This window comes from Acomys russatus, chromosome 24, assembly GCF_903995435.1.
Source record: "Acomys russatus chromosome 24, mAcoRus1.1, whole genome shotgun sequence".
In the NCBI taxonomy this organism is placed as follows: domain Eukaryota; kingdom Metazoa; phylum Chordata; class Mammalia; order Rodentia; family Muridae; genus Acomys; species Acomys russatus.
In genome coordinates, this window is record NC_067160.1 from 44,800,291 (window position 1) to 44,816,533 (window position 16,243).

At 41.2% G+C, this 16,243-nt stretch overlaps 1 protein-coding gene across 1 annotated transcript in view; it reads left to right on the plus strand.

Moving 5' to 3' along the window:
- Positions 1–16,243, plus strand: part of Scai (suppressor of cancer cell invasion) — a 100,003-nt gene that overhangs the window by 37,790 nt on the left and 45,970 nt on the right. Inside the window, exon 3 of the mRNA XM_051167114.1 lies at positions 6,812–6,943. Coding sequence (XP_051023071.1) covers positions 6,812–6,943 — 132 coding nt within the window. The remainder of the gene's footprint in view (positions 1–6,811; positions 6,944–16,243) is intronic.

The window sequence follows — 16,243 nt, forward strand, 5'->3', positions numbered from 1 at the left end:
TTGTTTGTTTGTTTTGAGACTGGGTTTCTCTGTGTAGCCTTGGCTGTCCTGGACTCACTTTGTAGACCAAGCTGACCTTGAACTCACATCAATCTGCCTGCCTCTGCCTCCCAAAGTAGTGGGATTACAGGCGTGTACCACAGCACCCTGATCGTTTTGGGTTTAAGACAGGGTCTCCTGTAGTCTAGACTTACTCCAAAATCATTATGTAGCTGAGGCTGGCCTCAAACTCTCGCTTCTCGTCTCTGTCTTCTATGAGCTGTCTGCTTATGAGTGTGTGTTCACAACTGCCTGGCTTAATTTAATAACATACAGGAATAAGACATAAATAAGCTTCTTTTAGAAAATACTTTATTCATACTCTATGGTACTTTTATGCTTTCTTGTGCGTGAAGCTGCTTCACATTGTGGTAAGCAGCTGCTTCTAGAGAGCTGTCATAGAATAAGAACACCGTCTGCCCAGCACAGCCCTGTGCCCTTCATACTCTACAGGGCAAGTGAAGCAGCACAGCTCCCAGGGACACATACACTTGCCTTTGGATTTTTTTTTTTTGTATGTAATATTTTTCAATTTTTGTCCTATTTTGTAAGGAAACTATGACAATTTTACAACTAACAATTTTAGGATATGTTACAGTTTACAGGACAAATTGTATATCCATTAATTCATCTTACTGTCTAATGGCATCATGATACAGATATTAATATTAAATTTCTTTTTCAAGGCAGAGTTAGAATTTATTCAGAGATGTTTAGTATCATCGTTTTTGATATTGAAACATTCAATTTTAAAAATTTTTTATTTTTAATTTATTCAGTTTAATATGATCATCACTAGAGTTAAGAAACAGAAAGGAGCTCAGGAAGCAGACACACCTAGAACATGAGCATGGCCTTCACCAAGGGGAATTGCCTGTCACATTTTAAGTTGATAAAACACATGATTACAATCCTATTTTTAAATTTTTTTAAACATGTGATTTACATAAGTGTTAACCTTTTTGTCAAAAATGAAACTTTTAATGTATTTATATTTTATTGGGTATACATTTACATATTTTTGTGGGTCTGTTTCCTTTTGAGTCTAATCAGAGGAACAGCCTTGTTTTGAAGTGTCACTAACTGCAGCTTAGCAATGGTGGTGACACTTGTTCTTTCAAGCCTTCTTCCCAGCCTGTCTCTACCACAGTCATCTGAGGTTGCAGGACAGGAAAAAAACTTGCTTGTTAGTGGATTGACTGAAAGTGGCAGCTGATTCTTTTTGCTTCATCACCTCACTGTTAAGTGTTCGTCGGCAAGAGTGCTCAGTCTTCCCTGTCCAGTCCAGGCTACCCACTGCTGCTCCACCCTGCTGTGTCCTGGGCATCATCCAACAGGCGCATCACTCTGTCTCCAGATTCTGTCAGACTTCCATGTTACCAAACTTTACTCAGAATAGCATTTTTCTTTCCTGTTTTAAAATATTTATTTTACTTTATATGTGTATACATGTCTCTGTGTGGGTATGTGCACGAGTGCAGATGCCTGCCAAGCAGTTGGATCTCCTTGGAGCTGGAGTTACATATGATTGTAAGCCACCTAACATAGGTGCTAGAACTCAAATTCAGATCTTCTGGAAGAGTAATATGCATTATTAACTACTGAGCTAGCTCTCCAGTCCCAAGAGTAGCAATTTTTCTTGTTGCTTTATTGAAAGACTTCTTTAAAAAGAAAGTATAAAGAATGTAGGTCAATAATGGGTCACTTTTTCTGTATTTAGTGGGATGAGGCTTGGAACAGTTGTCCTGCTTGTTTCCCCTCTTGGCAACTCATGATAGGACTCTGCCTTGTAACTGTATCTGTTAGGACCACTGTAACAAAAAAGAGATCAGTGAGCATTATTAGTTGTTAGAAGAATGCAAATTAGAGCTAAGATGAGAAATGGCAGGCTGAGCAGGTTAAAACCAGAGAAATTTATGCTTTCAGAGTTGAGCCAGATTCCAAAATGAAAGTGTTACAGAATTGGGTCCTCCAAAGGCCTTAGAGGGAGAATCTGTTCGTGACTCTCCCTAAACTCTGGCAGTTGCTAGTGTCCTTGACATTCCTTCATGAGCAATTGCATAATCCACTTTGTGCCTCTGTTCACGTGACTGTCTTCCCCACTTCTTCACATGGCTGTCTCATCGTGGTGTGACTGTCTCTTGTGAGGACAGCAGTCACATTGGATGAGGAACCCACTGTACTCCAGTATTTCTTCCTTTTTATTTACATCTTTGTACCTAAATGTCTTATTTATAAACATTCATAGGTAACAGAGATTAGAATCTAAACATGTTTTAGGGAGATACAGTTCAGCCCATAACAGTACATGTTTTTTGAGCTCTCTCCTTTCCTTTCTACCCATGTGGTATGGGTACCCACATACTTCCCATACAAAGTAATGAACCTACTTTATCCATTCTCATAGGCATTTTTTTCAACATTATTTTATTTTATTTTCTGTTTTTTGAGACAGTGTTTCTCTGTGTAGCCTTGCCTGTCCTGCAACTATCTGTAGACCAGGCTTTCTCAAACTCAGAGATCCACCTTCCTCTGCCTCCCAAGTGCTAGGATCAAAGGCATGTGCCACCACTGCCTACCTTTTTCAATATAATATAACTAAATAATAAAAGATTGAAAGCCAGCCTGGTAGTGGTGGCACATACCTTTAATCCCAGCCCTGAGAAGGCAGAGGCAGGCACATCTCTAAGGTCAAGTCCAGCCTGTTTACAGAGCAAGTTCTAGGGCAGCCAGGGCTACATAGTGAACCAGTGTCTCAAAACAAACCAAAAAGAAGAAAGAAAGACCAAAGAGAAAACACTGGTCAAAAAAGTAGACAAATAGTAACTCCATAACTTAACGAAGTTTGACAGTATCAGTGTCAGCTCATGATACACACTGTTGGGGCTGTGAAGATAATTAAGCCATAAAGAGATGGTGCTCTTCCAGAGTGCCCATTTAGTTCCTAGCACCCATGCCTGAGCACTCACAACCTCTGTCCCTCTAGCTTCAGGGGGTCTGACGCCTCACAGGCATTACAAATGCGTGTGTTTGGCATGCTCTCTCGCTCTCTTTGCCTGCCCTTTCTTTGGTTGCTCTTCACTACTCTTCTCCAGTGTGTTTTGTAAGGTTTCAAGGTGGAACATCTCTCCCTAAGTATTGATTAGTCTTCATCCAAAAACTGTACTTTTCATTATTGATCAGCCAGGATGGGTATTATGCTGCATGCCCATGCCTGCCATCCCAGTCCTTCTGGGCCTGAGAGACAGGAAGATAATGAGTTTGAGGCCTGCCTGGGCTTTGAAGTAAGAGCCTGATCCAGAAATCAACTAGCCAAGCAAGCAGTCAGTTCAGATTATTATAAATTGTATGCTTATTCTTTCTTTTTTTATGAATTATTTAGATTGTTTATTTTTGGGTTTGGGTTTTTTTTTTTTTTTTTTTTTTTTTTTTTTTTTTTTTTTTAGCTGTTTTTGTTTTGTTTTGTTTTGTTTTGTTTTGTTTTTGAAGACAGGTTCTTACCTGTGCAGCCCTGACTGGTCTGGAACTCACTGTGTAGACTAAGCTGGATTCAAACTCATAGAGAACCATTCTCCTTTGTCATATAGCAGTTTTTATTATTATGTCCCGTTTCATAGATTTCTATCATTAAGTTCCTTTCCAGGTTTCACTCCTGTGGGTTAGTTTTCCCTTTGAAATTAATGTATTTTATGGCGAAGCACTTTCAAGGCAACTCACTGAATCGTTCATATAATCTTTAAGTGTTGCTTCACAGCTTCGAATTTCTTTCTTTCTCTTTTAAAGTTTTTCAAGACAGGGTTTCTCTGTGTAGTCTCGGTTGTCCTGGAACTGCCTCTGTAGACCTGGCTGGCCTAAACTCAAGAGCTCTGCCAGCCTCTACCTCCCCAAGTGCTGGGATCAAAGGGGTGCACCACTAGGCCCAGCAACAGCTTCCTGCTTCATTTGCTGCCTTAGACTCTGTTGCTGTCCTGCTTCTGATGCTGAAATTATCCCACTTTGCCAATAGAGTCTTCCCTTCAGGCTGGGTAGCTGTCCTCTTGGTGTGTTGCCACTCTGCTTTAAGCACTTCTGCGTAAGATTTTCCAGATCATTGCTTTAACTAGCCAGTTTAAGTCCTCCAGGGAGCTCAGGCTTTCCCACCTCCCTCACCGGAGTGCTCCCTCATGCTCCCTCTCTCCCCTGCAAGCTGCCCCCTTTTACATTGCACACACACGCAGGTCTGGATGTGCACCTAATGGCTGTAGACTGAAGTGTCTAGGAAAGAGAAGCTATTTCCCTATTTCTGAAGTTGTGCTTAAATGTTTTTAGCTATGACCTCTCCCTCCCTCCCCGCCTCCCCCTGCCAAGTCCTTTCAGTCTGAGATCTTATATTTTTCTCCTTCTAAGAAGTGTATTCATTATTTCTGCAACTGTTTCTTCTCCCTGGTTTGTCTTTTCTCTCCGTATATACTATTACATGGACATTGATTTCTTTTACTGCTGTAGTCTTTATATCCCTTGACTTATTTTTTATCTTTTCCTGATAACTTTTGGCAGACTACCGTAAAGCTGACATTTCCAAATTATGAATTGTTTTGAAAATCTCAATCTTGGTCTTCAACCCTTCTATAAAGTTTATTAATTCAGTGATGATATTTGTTTCATAACAACAGTTTCTACCTGATTTGTTTAATATTTTCCCTTACTGAGCTTTAGTCTATTTACTTTTTTCCCCTCCTGTGAGGTCTGTCCTCAGACAGAGGCAGCCCTTGGTGAGAGAATATGAAATGGAGTCAGGAAAGCTACAGCTTGCTTTATGCTTCCCCTACTCTGCTGAGGAGGTGAAGGCATGTGTTGGGAGATTTACCAGGGTCAAGGTCTTTTGTATCATGATTTGAACTCCTTCTTAGGAACAAAACTTCTCCTGATCTCTTTCCTCTAGTCTGTGAAGTGAGAATAGTGGAAGGGTAAGATAACATGGGAGCATGCAAGAACCACCCACGAATGATAAAAATGACTTCACAGCAAAAGAGATGGCACAGCAGTTAAGAGAATGTCTTCCTCTTCCAGAGGACCAAGTTCAGTTCCCCACACCCACATTGGACAGCTCCAGGTGATCTAACGTCTCTGAGCTCCATTAGCATCCTCACACATGGCACACACTCACACATGTACACATGATAGATAGACAGACAGACAGACAGACATCTGTCTCCAGTGATACCTTTGAGTTACCCAACAGGCTTTTGGCTACTCTAGGACTGCTGATAGTTTTCCTGCCTTGCATCCACAGTTGCCTGTTGGAGAGAAACAAATTCATTAGAATATCTCTAGCAGAGGCTAGAGAAATGGCTCAGCAGTTAAGAGCACTTACTACTATTCCAGAGGATACTAGTTTGTTTCCAAGAACGCACGTCAACTGGCTCACAACCACCTGTAACTCAGTTCCAGAGGATCCAACACCTCTGGTCTTGGGTGCCTGCACTCATGTATACTTATACATGCAAGTCGAAAAAGATATAGATGTAAAATCTTTTTCAAAATTTATTTTAAAAGTAATAATACTACACCCTAAGTTCTTGCTCTGATTTCTGGCCTTTGTCTACTCTTGTCTTTATTTCTCCCTACACTGGAATCAAATTTTACTGGGTTGTCCTAGAAATTTCTATTTTTAATAAACAAAATGAGTTATTGTTGTGTATTTTAATTTAGTATAGGTTACATTTTTTAAATGGTTGGTTAATATAATTGATGACATATGGAAATAGCTTATATTCAATAAAATATAGATTAAAACATTTTACATTTGGGGATACTGGAGGATAGTGGGACTAGGTTCTCTCCTTCTACACTATAAGGGCTTCAGGGGTCTACTCTGGTCATCAGGCTTGACAGCAAGCTCTTTTACCCATGTAAAAGTACCATGTACCTTGCTGGACATATCAAGGTACAGTGTTAGTATATGCCTCTGTGTGTGAGACATTTTTTTTTGTCTTTTTATACTCAATTGCCTCACCTTTTTAGGGTATTGTGCATACGTGTGTGTGTGTGTGTGTGTGTGTGTGTGTTGTAATAGGTACCATTTGTTAGGTGCTATTCACCTTCATTTTTGAAATAGGGTCCCTCACTGGAACTTAGAGCTGGCTAGCCACCTCTAGGGGTCTGCCTATTTATTCCTTACTCCTTATCGCTGGGATTATAAGTGTGTACCCCGATGCCCAGCTTTTGTGGGGGTGCTAGGATCGCGCTCGGGTACTTGTGCTTTTGTGGCAAGTACTTTACCTGCTGGGATATCACCTTGGTCCCTACCTTCACCTTAAGTGGAAGTGCAAGTCAACCATAGGATAAATGCAGGGACTCGTATTCTATGGGTTACTTTCCTGATTCACTCTTTGGATTCATTGGATTGTTTTTAGATTTTAATTGTTATAATAAAATATGGAAAGGATGTAAAAGGATTATTTTCTATGATAAATGTACAGAAGTAAAATGAGCAAATAGGTAAAAGGGGCAATATTTCGGATTACTGAACAGACCAAATGCCTGCAATAGAATAAGAATTCTAATTATAGCTATTAGATGGAAGAACATTAAAAATGGCTTTGTATATATTTCCATCTTAGCCACTACCAATATGAGAACATTTACTTTCCAACACCATCTTACAAATTTTGATTCTTTGAGCAATAATTCTTTATCTGCCTTGGGAAAAAATACCATCAGATACTGTAACTAATATATGCCCCTACTTACTGTGTATCACCTGTGTAAATGAGCATATGTTTTCTTACAGGACTGAATTTACTCTTAAAGAAACCATGTCTTCTGGAGGTGCTGAAGATGACATCCCACAGGGAGAGAGGAAGACAGTTACAGATTTCTGTTATCTTTTGGATAAATCCAAGCAGCTGTTCAATGGATTAAGGTTAGTAGACTCTGGGTGTGTTAAACTTTACTCTAGCTATACGTTCCCCCTGGCTGATTTAAGACAGGTTTCTGAAAGTTATGCATAGACTAATATATAATAAGTTTTATATACACTCATACATGTATATACATATATAGATATGTATATATCTGTATTAGAAGTTTCAAGTGGGTGAGCTCGTGCCTGTAATCTCAGTTCTAGGGAGGCTGAAGTAGGAGAATCACAAGAAGTCTCTCACTGCTACAGAATGACCAGGTCAGCCTGGGCTAAACTAAGTCTCTACCTCAAAAACTAGACAAAGAATAAACAAAGAAGTGATCATAGTCTTTTTCTTTGGCAGTGTTTATTCTTAGATGAAAAAACAGTGTGTTGGATTGAAGAGATGTCTCCGTGGCTAAGGACACTCACTACTTTCCCAGAGGACCTAAGTTCAGGTCCCAGTACCCATGTTGGGCAGCTTACAACTACCTTAACTCCAGCTCCAGAGGATCCAGTATCCTCTCTGCCAGTTACACACAAATAAAAGTAAATCTAAAAAATGTTACCAGTCAGCTAGATAAAGTTGTTTGATGATAATTATGAACAGACAGGAGACTCTTCCAGTGTTGACAGTCCTTGACCCTTGCCCAGGGGGCTCTTCTTATAGTCCTAAGGCAGGATGATTGTTCCAGGCTTTAAAAGGTAAGGACTTAGAGCATCAAGCAGTCCAGTTATAGGACTGTCGCTCTATGTTTTATCCACCAGCAACGCCAGTATTTAGAAACTAGTATAAAGCTCTTCTAGCGTCAGTAATGAGGGCTCAAACGGCAACAAGCAGTTCTTCCTAATGTTACAGTTAACCTTAGTAAGAAGGGTGTTGGGATTCTCAGGCCTCTACACTGGTTAATGTTGGATCTCTTGAGCCTGTGGTTTCTGTGACCCTTTGTTCTTAATGCTTGGCAGTTCCCTGAAGCTCTTGTAGCTTCTTATTTTCAGCTCTTCGTAATCCTTATGCCACTTGGCTCTGATCTTCATCGTTTTTTCACTAGCTCTCTTGCCACTGTTACCTTCATTGCAGTGCAGAAGACACTGCCTTTGCTCCCTCTATCACTTCCTGGTAGTGCCACTAATGATGTCAACCATCATTTGTGCTACCAGCTCAGTCTTCTTCACCAATGATAAAAAAAAACTCAAAAGTAGGACAGCAAAAGACCATTAGAAGCCTTTCGTTGTTGGGTCTCATACTGCAACACAAAGGGCAGCACAGGTGAATGTCTCAGCTACCTTAGAAAGTGAGCCAAGCAGCCTGCTTTTATATCCAGAAACAGGCGTGGGAAGAGCTGTGTTTGTAGCAATCTGCTGGACCATCGGGGCAAATGCTTCACTTCTGGACTGGGTGAAAGTGGCTACAGGGTCATCTAGATTTCACTGAGGTTTGTGGTGGCCAAAGTCTGGCACAAACTCATCTGAAATACTTGTAACGAGGATAGCACCTTCCAGGGACAGAGTTGGACTTGGTTAGCAAGCCCCTGAGATTGCCATGTAGTGTCCTTAAAATGTCTGTAGAATGCTGGCATGAAGACAGTCCACCAGATAGCTTAATTGGTGATCCTTCCCTTGTGTAAGCTGGGAGCCCAGGGAGCAGTCAGTCCACCATTGTTCAGTTAGGTATCAAATCGCCCCATTACTTCATGTCTTAGCTTACTTAAAGGAGAAAACTAAAATGGGTGACTGGAATAAAGCCTTAGTAAAATTAAGTGACTTATAGGTACATTTTTTTATTTTAAAAAATTTTAGATTTATTTATGTGAATGAACGTTTTGCCCGAATCTAAGTGTGTGCACCATGTATGAGCCTGGTGCCCATGGAGGTGAAAAGAAGACATCAAAACTGGAGTTGCAGACAGTTGTGAGCCAGAATGTGCATGCAGAGACCCAAACCCAGGTCCTCTGTAAAGTCAGTAAGTAGTGGGGCTGGGGAGATGGCTCAGAGGTCAAGAGCACTGTCTGCTCTTCCTAAAGAGGCTGAGATAAATTCCTAGCAACCACATGGTGGCTCACAACCATCTATAATGAGATCTGGTGCCCTCTTCTAGCGTGCATGCTTGTAATGCAAGCAAAACACTGTATATTTAATAAATAAATAGATCTGAAAACAAATCACTCAGTACTCATGCTGAGCCATCTCTCCAAGCCCTAACAAGTATTTAATAATGCTTTAGCCTCTGCTCTGAGGGGCAGTGAGGCCATCTAATCTGTTTGAGTAGGAAAAGCAAGAAGTGTTTGTTTTACACAAGTTCAGAAGAGAGCTCTTTTGTTAGATAAGTATTTTATTGTTTTCTGTTATTTTATCAGATGGCTTCATGTTCATTTTTCATACCGTGCTTGATTGCCATCTGATTTTATGCATGAGGTATTGAGTGAGGTTTAAGCACCCTGTTTCTTCTTTTATGTATATGAATGTTTTGCCTGCTTGTATGTAAATATACTTCATGCATGCCCGGTGCTTGTATGTAAATATACTTCATGTGTGCCTAGTGCTTGTGGAGATCACGAAAAGGTGCTAGATCCTCTGCAGCTGGACTTACAGGCAGCTGTGAGCCCTGATGCAGATCCTTGGAACTGAACCCAGTTCCTCTGGAAGAGCAGCCAGTACTTTGAGCAATTGGACTCTCTCCAGCCCAACTCTGTTTTTTGAGGCACAGTCTTCCTGAATGCGGGGTAGTCTCTTCATGAAGTAATGCAAAATATTTTAAATTCTCTGTGTACACGTACACACTTTTGAGTCTAGCTGCTCTCAGCATCCAGAAGAATCTGAGTCCTTAGGAGCTAGAGTTACAGACAGTTGGATGGCTCCCTGGGAGATGGAGTTGTAAGCCACCTGGAGTGACTGCTGCAGATGGAGCCCAGGTCTTCTTTGAGAGTAGTCCCTTTTCTTAACTGCTGTGCCATCTCACTAGCCCCACATGACTTTTTAAAAATATTTTATTTTTTTAATCTAGGAATGTTTTCTTTATATGTTTGGTAGTATACTATGGTATACAATGTCATCAGAAAGGATGTCAGATCCTCTGAAACTGAGAGTTACAGGAGGTTGTGCACCAGCATGTAGTTGCTAGGAACTGAACCTGAATTCTCGGCAAGAGCAGCTAGTGCTCTCTAAACTGAGCCTTGTCGTCAGTCCCCACAAGATTTTTTTTAATAGAAAAAAATGTGCTAAATGAATTTTCTGAGACAGGCATGGAGATATATACCTGTGCTAGTTAGTTTTTTAAAACTTGATACACACTAGGGTCATCTAGAAAGAGGGAATTTCAAATTTTTTTTAAAAAATGCCTCCATCAGATTGCCTATAGGCCAATCTGTTCAGCATTTTATTGGTTAATAAATTATCTAGGAGAGCCCAGCCCAAGTACTATGCCACCCTGGGCAGGTGGCTCAAAGCTATATAAGAAAGTAGTGCGGCGCAGTGACACAAACCTGTAATCCTAACACTAGGGGAAGGCAGAGGCAAGTGGATCTTTGTAAGTTCAAGGCCAGCCTGATCTACAAAGCAAGCCCAGCACAGCCAAGGCTACTCAGAGAAACCCTATCTCAAAAAAACAAAAAAAAATAAAAAATAAAATAGCTATGTAAGCAATGGGGAACAAGCCAGTAAGCTGCGCTCCTTCGTGGCCTTTGCTTCAGGCTCTGCATCCAGATTTCAGAGTTGAGTTTCTGCTTCCCATTATAATGAACTTGGTTGGAAGTGTAAGTCAAACAAAGGCCATCTTCCTCAGGTTGCTGTAGGTCATGATGTTTCCTCACAGCAATAGAACACAAGCTGGGGCAGAAGGCAGAGGTAGGATAAGCTCCTGAGCCCAATGTCTAGACTAGTTTGAATAACAATTAAGACTTCGTTACAAAAAAATTAATTTTTGTGATACCTAAAATCCTGTGTCTGTGTAGTTGTTAAAGTGTAACTGTTCATAGTTCACTTTAGGACCTTGGTTGGAAAATTCTTAGAAAGGCCTCTCTGTGTACATGCAGTGTCTTCCTTGGGTTTCACAGAGTGGCAGAGGGGAGGCATGTCACCTTTCCTGCACTATTCACTTTGTCGCCTTTGAATTTCTAAACTAAAACTTTCACGTGTTGATGTGTTTGTTTTGGCTTCGTGCTTGGTTTTGATCATTCTTTTGCAATATATAAGATTTCTTGTGGGATAACCAAAAGAAAGTTATTTTTCATTATTCTTTTTGTTTGTTTGTTTGTTTTTGTTTGAGACAGGGTTTCTCTGTGTGTAGCCTTGGCTGTCCTGGACTCCCCTTGTAGTCCAGGCTGGCCTCTAACTCATAAAGATCCGCCTGCCTCTGCCTCCCGAGTGCTGAGATTAAAGGTGTGCGCCACCACTCCTGGCTTATTTTTTCATTATTCTCTTCTACCACCTTTATGTGGGTTCTAGGGATCAAACTCAGATTGCCAGGTTTGTGCAGCAAGCAGTTTTATCCCCTGAAGCATCTTGTTGTCTTGAGGAAGTTTTTTAATTGTCTCCTTCCTTCTATATTTGTGTTGGTTTAAGTGGAAAATAAAATCACACTGCATACAGAGCACATGAAATACAGTGACAGTTTGACCCAGGACTCAGCTAGGGGAAGAGGCAAGAGCCACCCAGGTGTCAACTCTAACACCGGCCTTCCCCAGACATTCCTTCCATTCTCACTACTCACCCTTTTTGCTAGGTTTCCTTTCTGTGTTCTCATCTTCCTTTGGTGAAAAGAGCTTTCCGTGTCTCTTTGGTGGCCATGGGGGTGGGATTGAGGATGGCACAGTGCTGGAAATGCTACCCAGGCCTCCATGCATGCTAGTTCTTTGCTGTACCACTGAACATAACCCCAGCTGCAGTGTGTTTTTAGATTCAATTTTTTTTTATTTTTAATATATTTTTAAAATTCTGTATATATGTGTGGGTTTGTGCATGAAAGTGCAGATGTCCAAGGAGGCCTGGGGTACTGTATTACCCTGGAGCTGGAGTTAGAGGCAGGTGAAAGCCACCCAGTGTGGGTGCTGGGAATTGAGCTCAGGTCCTCTACACGAGAACATCGTGTTCTGGAATGTTGAGCCATCTTTCCAGCCCAAGGATGTTGTTTCTTTAAAAACAAAACAAACGTGTTGTGAACTCAGAATAAAGATGCAGAATGTAGAATCTCAGAAATTCCCTGGTGCTGTTAATGGGGTTTTCGACCGTTTAGAAGCAGTCTAAAAGTACTTGTCAGTGTATGAAAAGCTTCAAGGTTTTTTGTGTAGAATTTCATTTGGGGCATGTATGGTAAGCCTTTTAACTCAAGGATTTGTATCTTTCCATCTTGTATTGAGATGTTCATTTGAGTTACCAGAGCCTTTTGTTTCTCCAGCTGTAATTATCTTAATAGAATGTTTTTCTTGAAATTTCCTGTTTGGAATATATGCGTAGTAATTAGCTTTTCTTTCCATTCACCGTGTAAGAAAACAGTCCAGAGAATAAGAAATTGGTAACGTGAATGGTGATTTGCTTATGATGGTGCTTGCATGTGGTTACAGTAGTCATGAAGTGAGAATAATGTTTTTAAAAGCTTTGAATACTTTCAGAAAATGATCAAAAGCTGAGTGCTTACCAGATTCTTGTTGCCATGGTGACTAAAACTGTGAAAGCAGAATGAATACTTGGTGAGATTATTCCAGGCAGCAATACCAGACCTAGGCTTGAGAAACACAGCTGTGTCTCCCTCTGATAGCAGTATCTTGCAAAAGCAGAGGCCCCTAAGTTCCAAATTATTTTGCTCTAGAGGAGTAAGTACATAAAGCCAAAACAAGCCTTGGAGGAGCAGAGTGGGATGTGGATGTATACCAAAGTGAAACTTGAGGTCTTGGGTGAACATAATTAAAGAAATTAAATGTACTCCTAATGCCCACAAAGGAAGGAATTATCTGTAACTTTCACTAGAGGCTTGTCTTTGTCGTGGTGACCTTGTTCCTTTAAAAAAAAAAAAAAAAAAAAAATTGGCAAACTGAGAAACGAAGTTTATTCTATTGACCCCTCCCTCTTCCTTTTCTCCATCTTCTTCCTCCCTCCTCTTTATCTTTCTTTGTTTCTTTTCTTTTCTCCTCCTTTCTTTTCTTTTATCTTTTCAAGACAGGGTTTCTCTGTGCAGCCTGGCTGTCCTGGAACTCACTCTATAGACCAGGCTGGCCTCAAACTCAGAGATTCACCTGCCTCTGCCTCCCGAGTGCTAGTGTTAAAAGTGTGTGCCGTCCTCACCCATCTCCTCTTTCTTAATATTCTCCCAGAGGCGACCTAATAGTGTTATTACAGAAATGACACCATCTGTGCAGGCTTGTGCTCATGCTTTTAATTTCACTTGGCTTACCACACAAAAGAGTCAAGTGTGCATTTGACACAAATACATTGGGTATCTTGGGTTCGTGGTCTACAAAAGCATTGACATAAAAATTTAATGTGAGCTGGGCATGGCACAGTTGTAATCTCAGCCCTGGGAGGCAGAGGTAGGAGGAGCACCACAAGTTCCAGGGCCACACAATAAGATCAAATGAAAAGTAATAATAAAATAATAAAGAAAAGAGATTTAATATGAAATACAAGTGTAATTGTATATTCTAACTACATTTTGCGGTGGGGGGGTTGGTTTTGTTTTTTGGGCTTTGTTGTTGTTGTTTTGGGTTTGGGTTTTTGGTAGGGTGGTTGGTTTTTCTTTTTCTTTTATTTTTTTTTTAATTGAAAAATTAAATCATTCATATTACATCTCAATTGCTATCCCATCCCATGCATCCTCCCATTCCTCCCTCCCTCCCACTTTCACCCCATTCCCCTTCCCTATGACTGTGACTGAGGGGGACCTTCTCCCCTGAATATGATGCTAGGGTATCAAGTCTCTTCTTAGTAGTCTGCTATCCTTCCTCTGAGTGCCATCGGGCCTCCCCATCAAGGGGACATGGCCAAATATGGAGCACCAGAGTTCATGTGAAAGTCAGTCCCAAGTGGAGAATGTCCTGTCCCTTGGCTAGATCTGGGTAGGGGTTTGATTCTCACTGCACGTATTATCCTTGGTTGATGCCATAGTTCGAGCAGAACCCCTGGGCCCAGATCCACCCATCATAGTGTACTTCTTGTAGGTTTCTAGGACCCTATGGATCCTTCTAGTTCCCCATCTCCTATATTTCTCTCATCTAGAGTCCCAATAGGATGTCCTCACCTCTATCCCACTTTCCTGGCGAGGATGTGGAGAAAGAGGAACACTCCTTCATTGCTGGTGGGAATACAGACTAGTGCAGCCACTTTGGAAATCTGTCTGGCACTATCTCAGAAAACTGGGAATAGGGCTTCCTCAAGACCCAGCTATTCCACTACTTGGAATATACCCAGAAGATGCTCCAGCACACCACAGGGACATATGCTCAACCATGTTCATAGCGGCCTTATTCATAATAGCCAGAACCTGGAAACAGCCTAAATGTCCCTCAGTAGAAGAATGGATAAAGAAACTGCAGTACATTTACACTATGGAATACTACTCAGCTATTAAAAACAAGGAATTTCCAAAATGTGTGGACAAATGGATTGAACTAGAAATGATCATAATGAGTGAGCTAACCCAGAAGCAGAGAGACTCAAATGGTATATACTCACTTATAACTGAACACTAGCCCAAGGGGCACGTCCCATGAAAGTCTTCACTTAACCAGGTTGGTTGGTTTTTCAAGACAGGGTTTCTCTGTGTAGCCTAGCCTTGGCTGTCTGGACTTGCTTTGTAGACCAAGTTGGCTTCAAACTCACAGCAATCCACCTGCCTCTGCCTCCCAAGTGCTGGGTTTAAAGGCATGTGCCACCACCGCCCAGCTGGTTTTGTTTGTTTTTGAGGCAGGGTTTCTCTTGTAGTCCTGGCTGTTCTGAACTCTCTTTGTAGACCAGGCTGGCCTCGAACTCAAGAGGTCCGCCTGCCTCTGCCCCCCGAGTGCTGAGATTAAAGGTATGCACCACCATTCCTGGCCATAACTACCTTTTTTTAAGTAAAAAGAAACATTAATAAATGTGTTACTTGATTCAGTGTGTCAATAGTTCTATTTTAACTTGTGATCTGCGTAGAACTTACCAAGATATTTATATCCCTTTTCATATGAAGTCCTTGGATGCAGTGACTGTTTTATACTGGCTTCCATCTCAATTCAGATTAGACTAGAAATTCTCATTTCTAGTACTCAGTTGCTCTGTGTGGCTTTGTGGCTTATAGCTCAGGCCAAATTACCCAGTTTTGGCTTCTGTCCTCACAGTGGCCCACACAACTCCCTAGTTAGTCAGTATTGGCTGTTCTGAGTCCTCTTCTTTGATAGTCCATCGCGTGTCTCCTTTTACTGTCTCATTACCCCTCTGTAGACACTGACAGCATGCAGGGCTTTTGGTATTGACAGTTCATCACCAACCACCTGCATTTAAGAAATTGTTGGGTGCTTTATCACTTGTGGCCTTCTAAGGGCTGCCAGAACAAAGTACCATAGGCTGGATGCTTAAGCAGCGATTTTCTCCCAATTCTCGAGGCTGCAAGTCCAAGCTTAGGGTGTTGGCAGGTTTGACTTCCTCTGAGGCCTGTGCTCTGTCTGTCTCCTGTGTCCTCATAAAGCCCTGTTATGTAAGGCCCTGGCTTTCCTGTGTCCACATCTCAGGACACAAATCATACTGTTTTAGGGCCCCAGAGTTAGTATCAATGAAAACTGTTTTCTGTGGGTTTTAGATTTTTAGTCTCATTGTTCAGTCAGTTTTGAGAAGGTTCTCAGTAGATTCAAACCTTCTGCAAAATCTAGCAGTTTAAATGTCATACTAACATATTAAATAGGAGAGCAGATTGGTATGTTCTCAACAGTTATTTTTAACTCTCAAAGGTCTGGTAAGATGGCTCTTCTTAGATCTTAACATGTCTGACTGGGTACAGAGCCAGGGCTTCTTTTTGTTTGGTTGGTTTGGTCTTTGAGACAGAATTTCTCTGCTTAGTCTTGGCTGTCCTAGAATTCTATCTATAGACCAGGCTGGCCTTGAACTCAGAGACCCACCTGCCTCTGCCTCCCAAGTGCTGGAATTAAAGGCATGGCTAAAAATACCTTCTTAAAGCTCCCTCTGCTTCAAGAACAAAACACTATGGTTCTTGCTAATGTAAGAAAATCTAGTTTTGTGGATATAGCTCAGTGGTAGACTATTTGCCTAGTATGTGTGATGCCTGCATTCAGTCTCAGTAGTACTAAGGGAATAAAAGAAATCTAGAGTGTTACTCTAAACGGTAGAAAAAAGAGAATATAG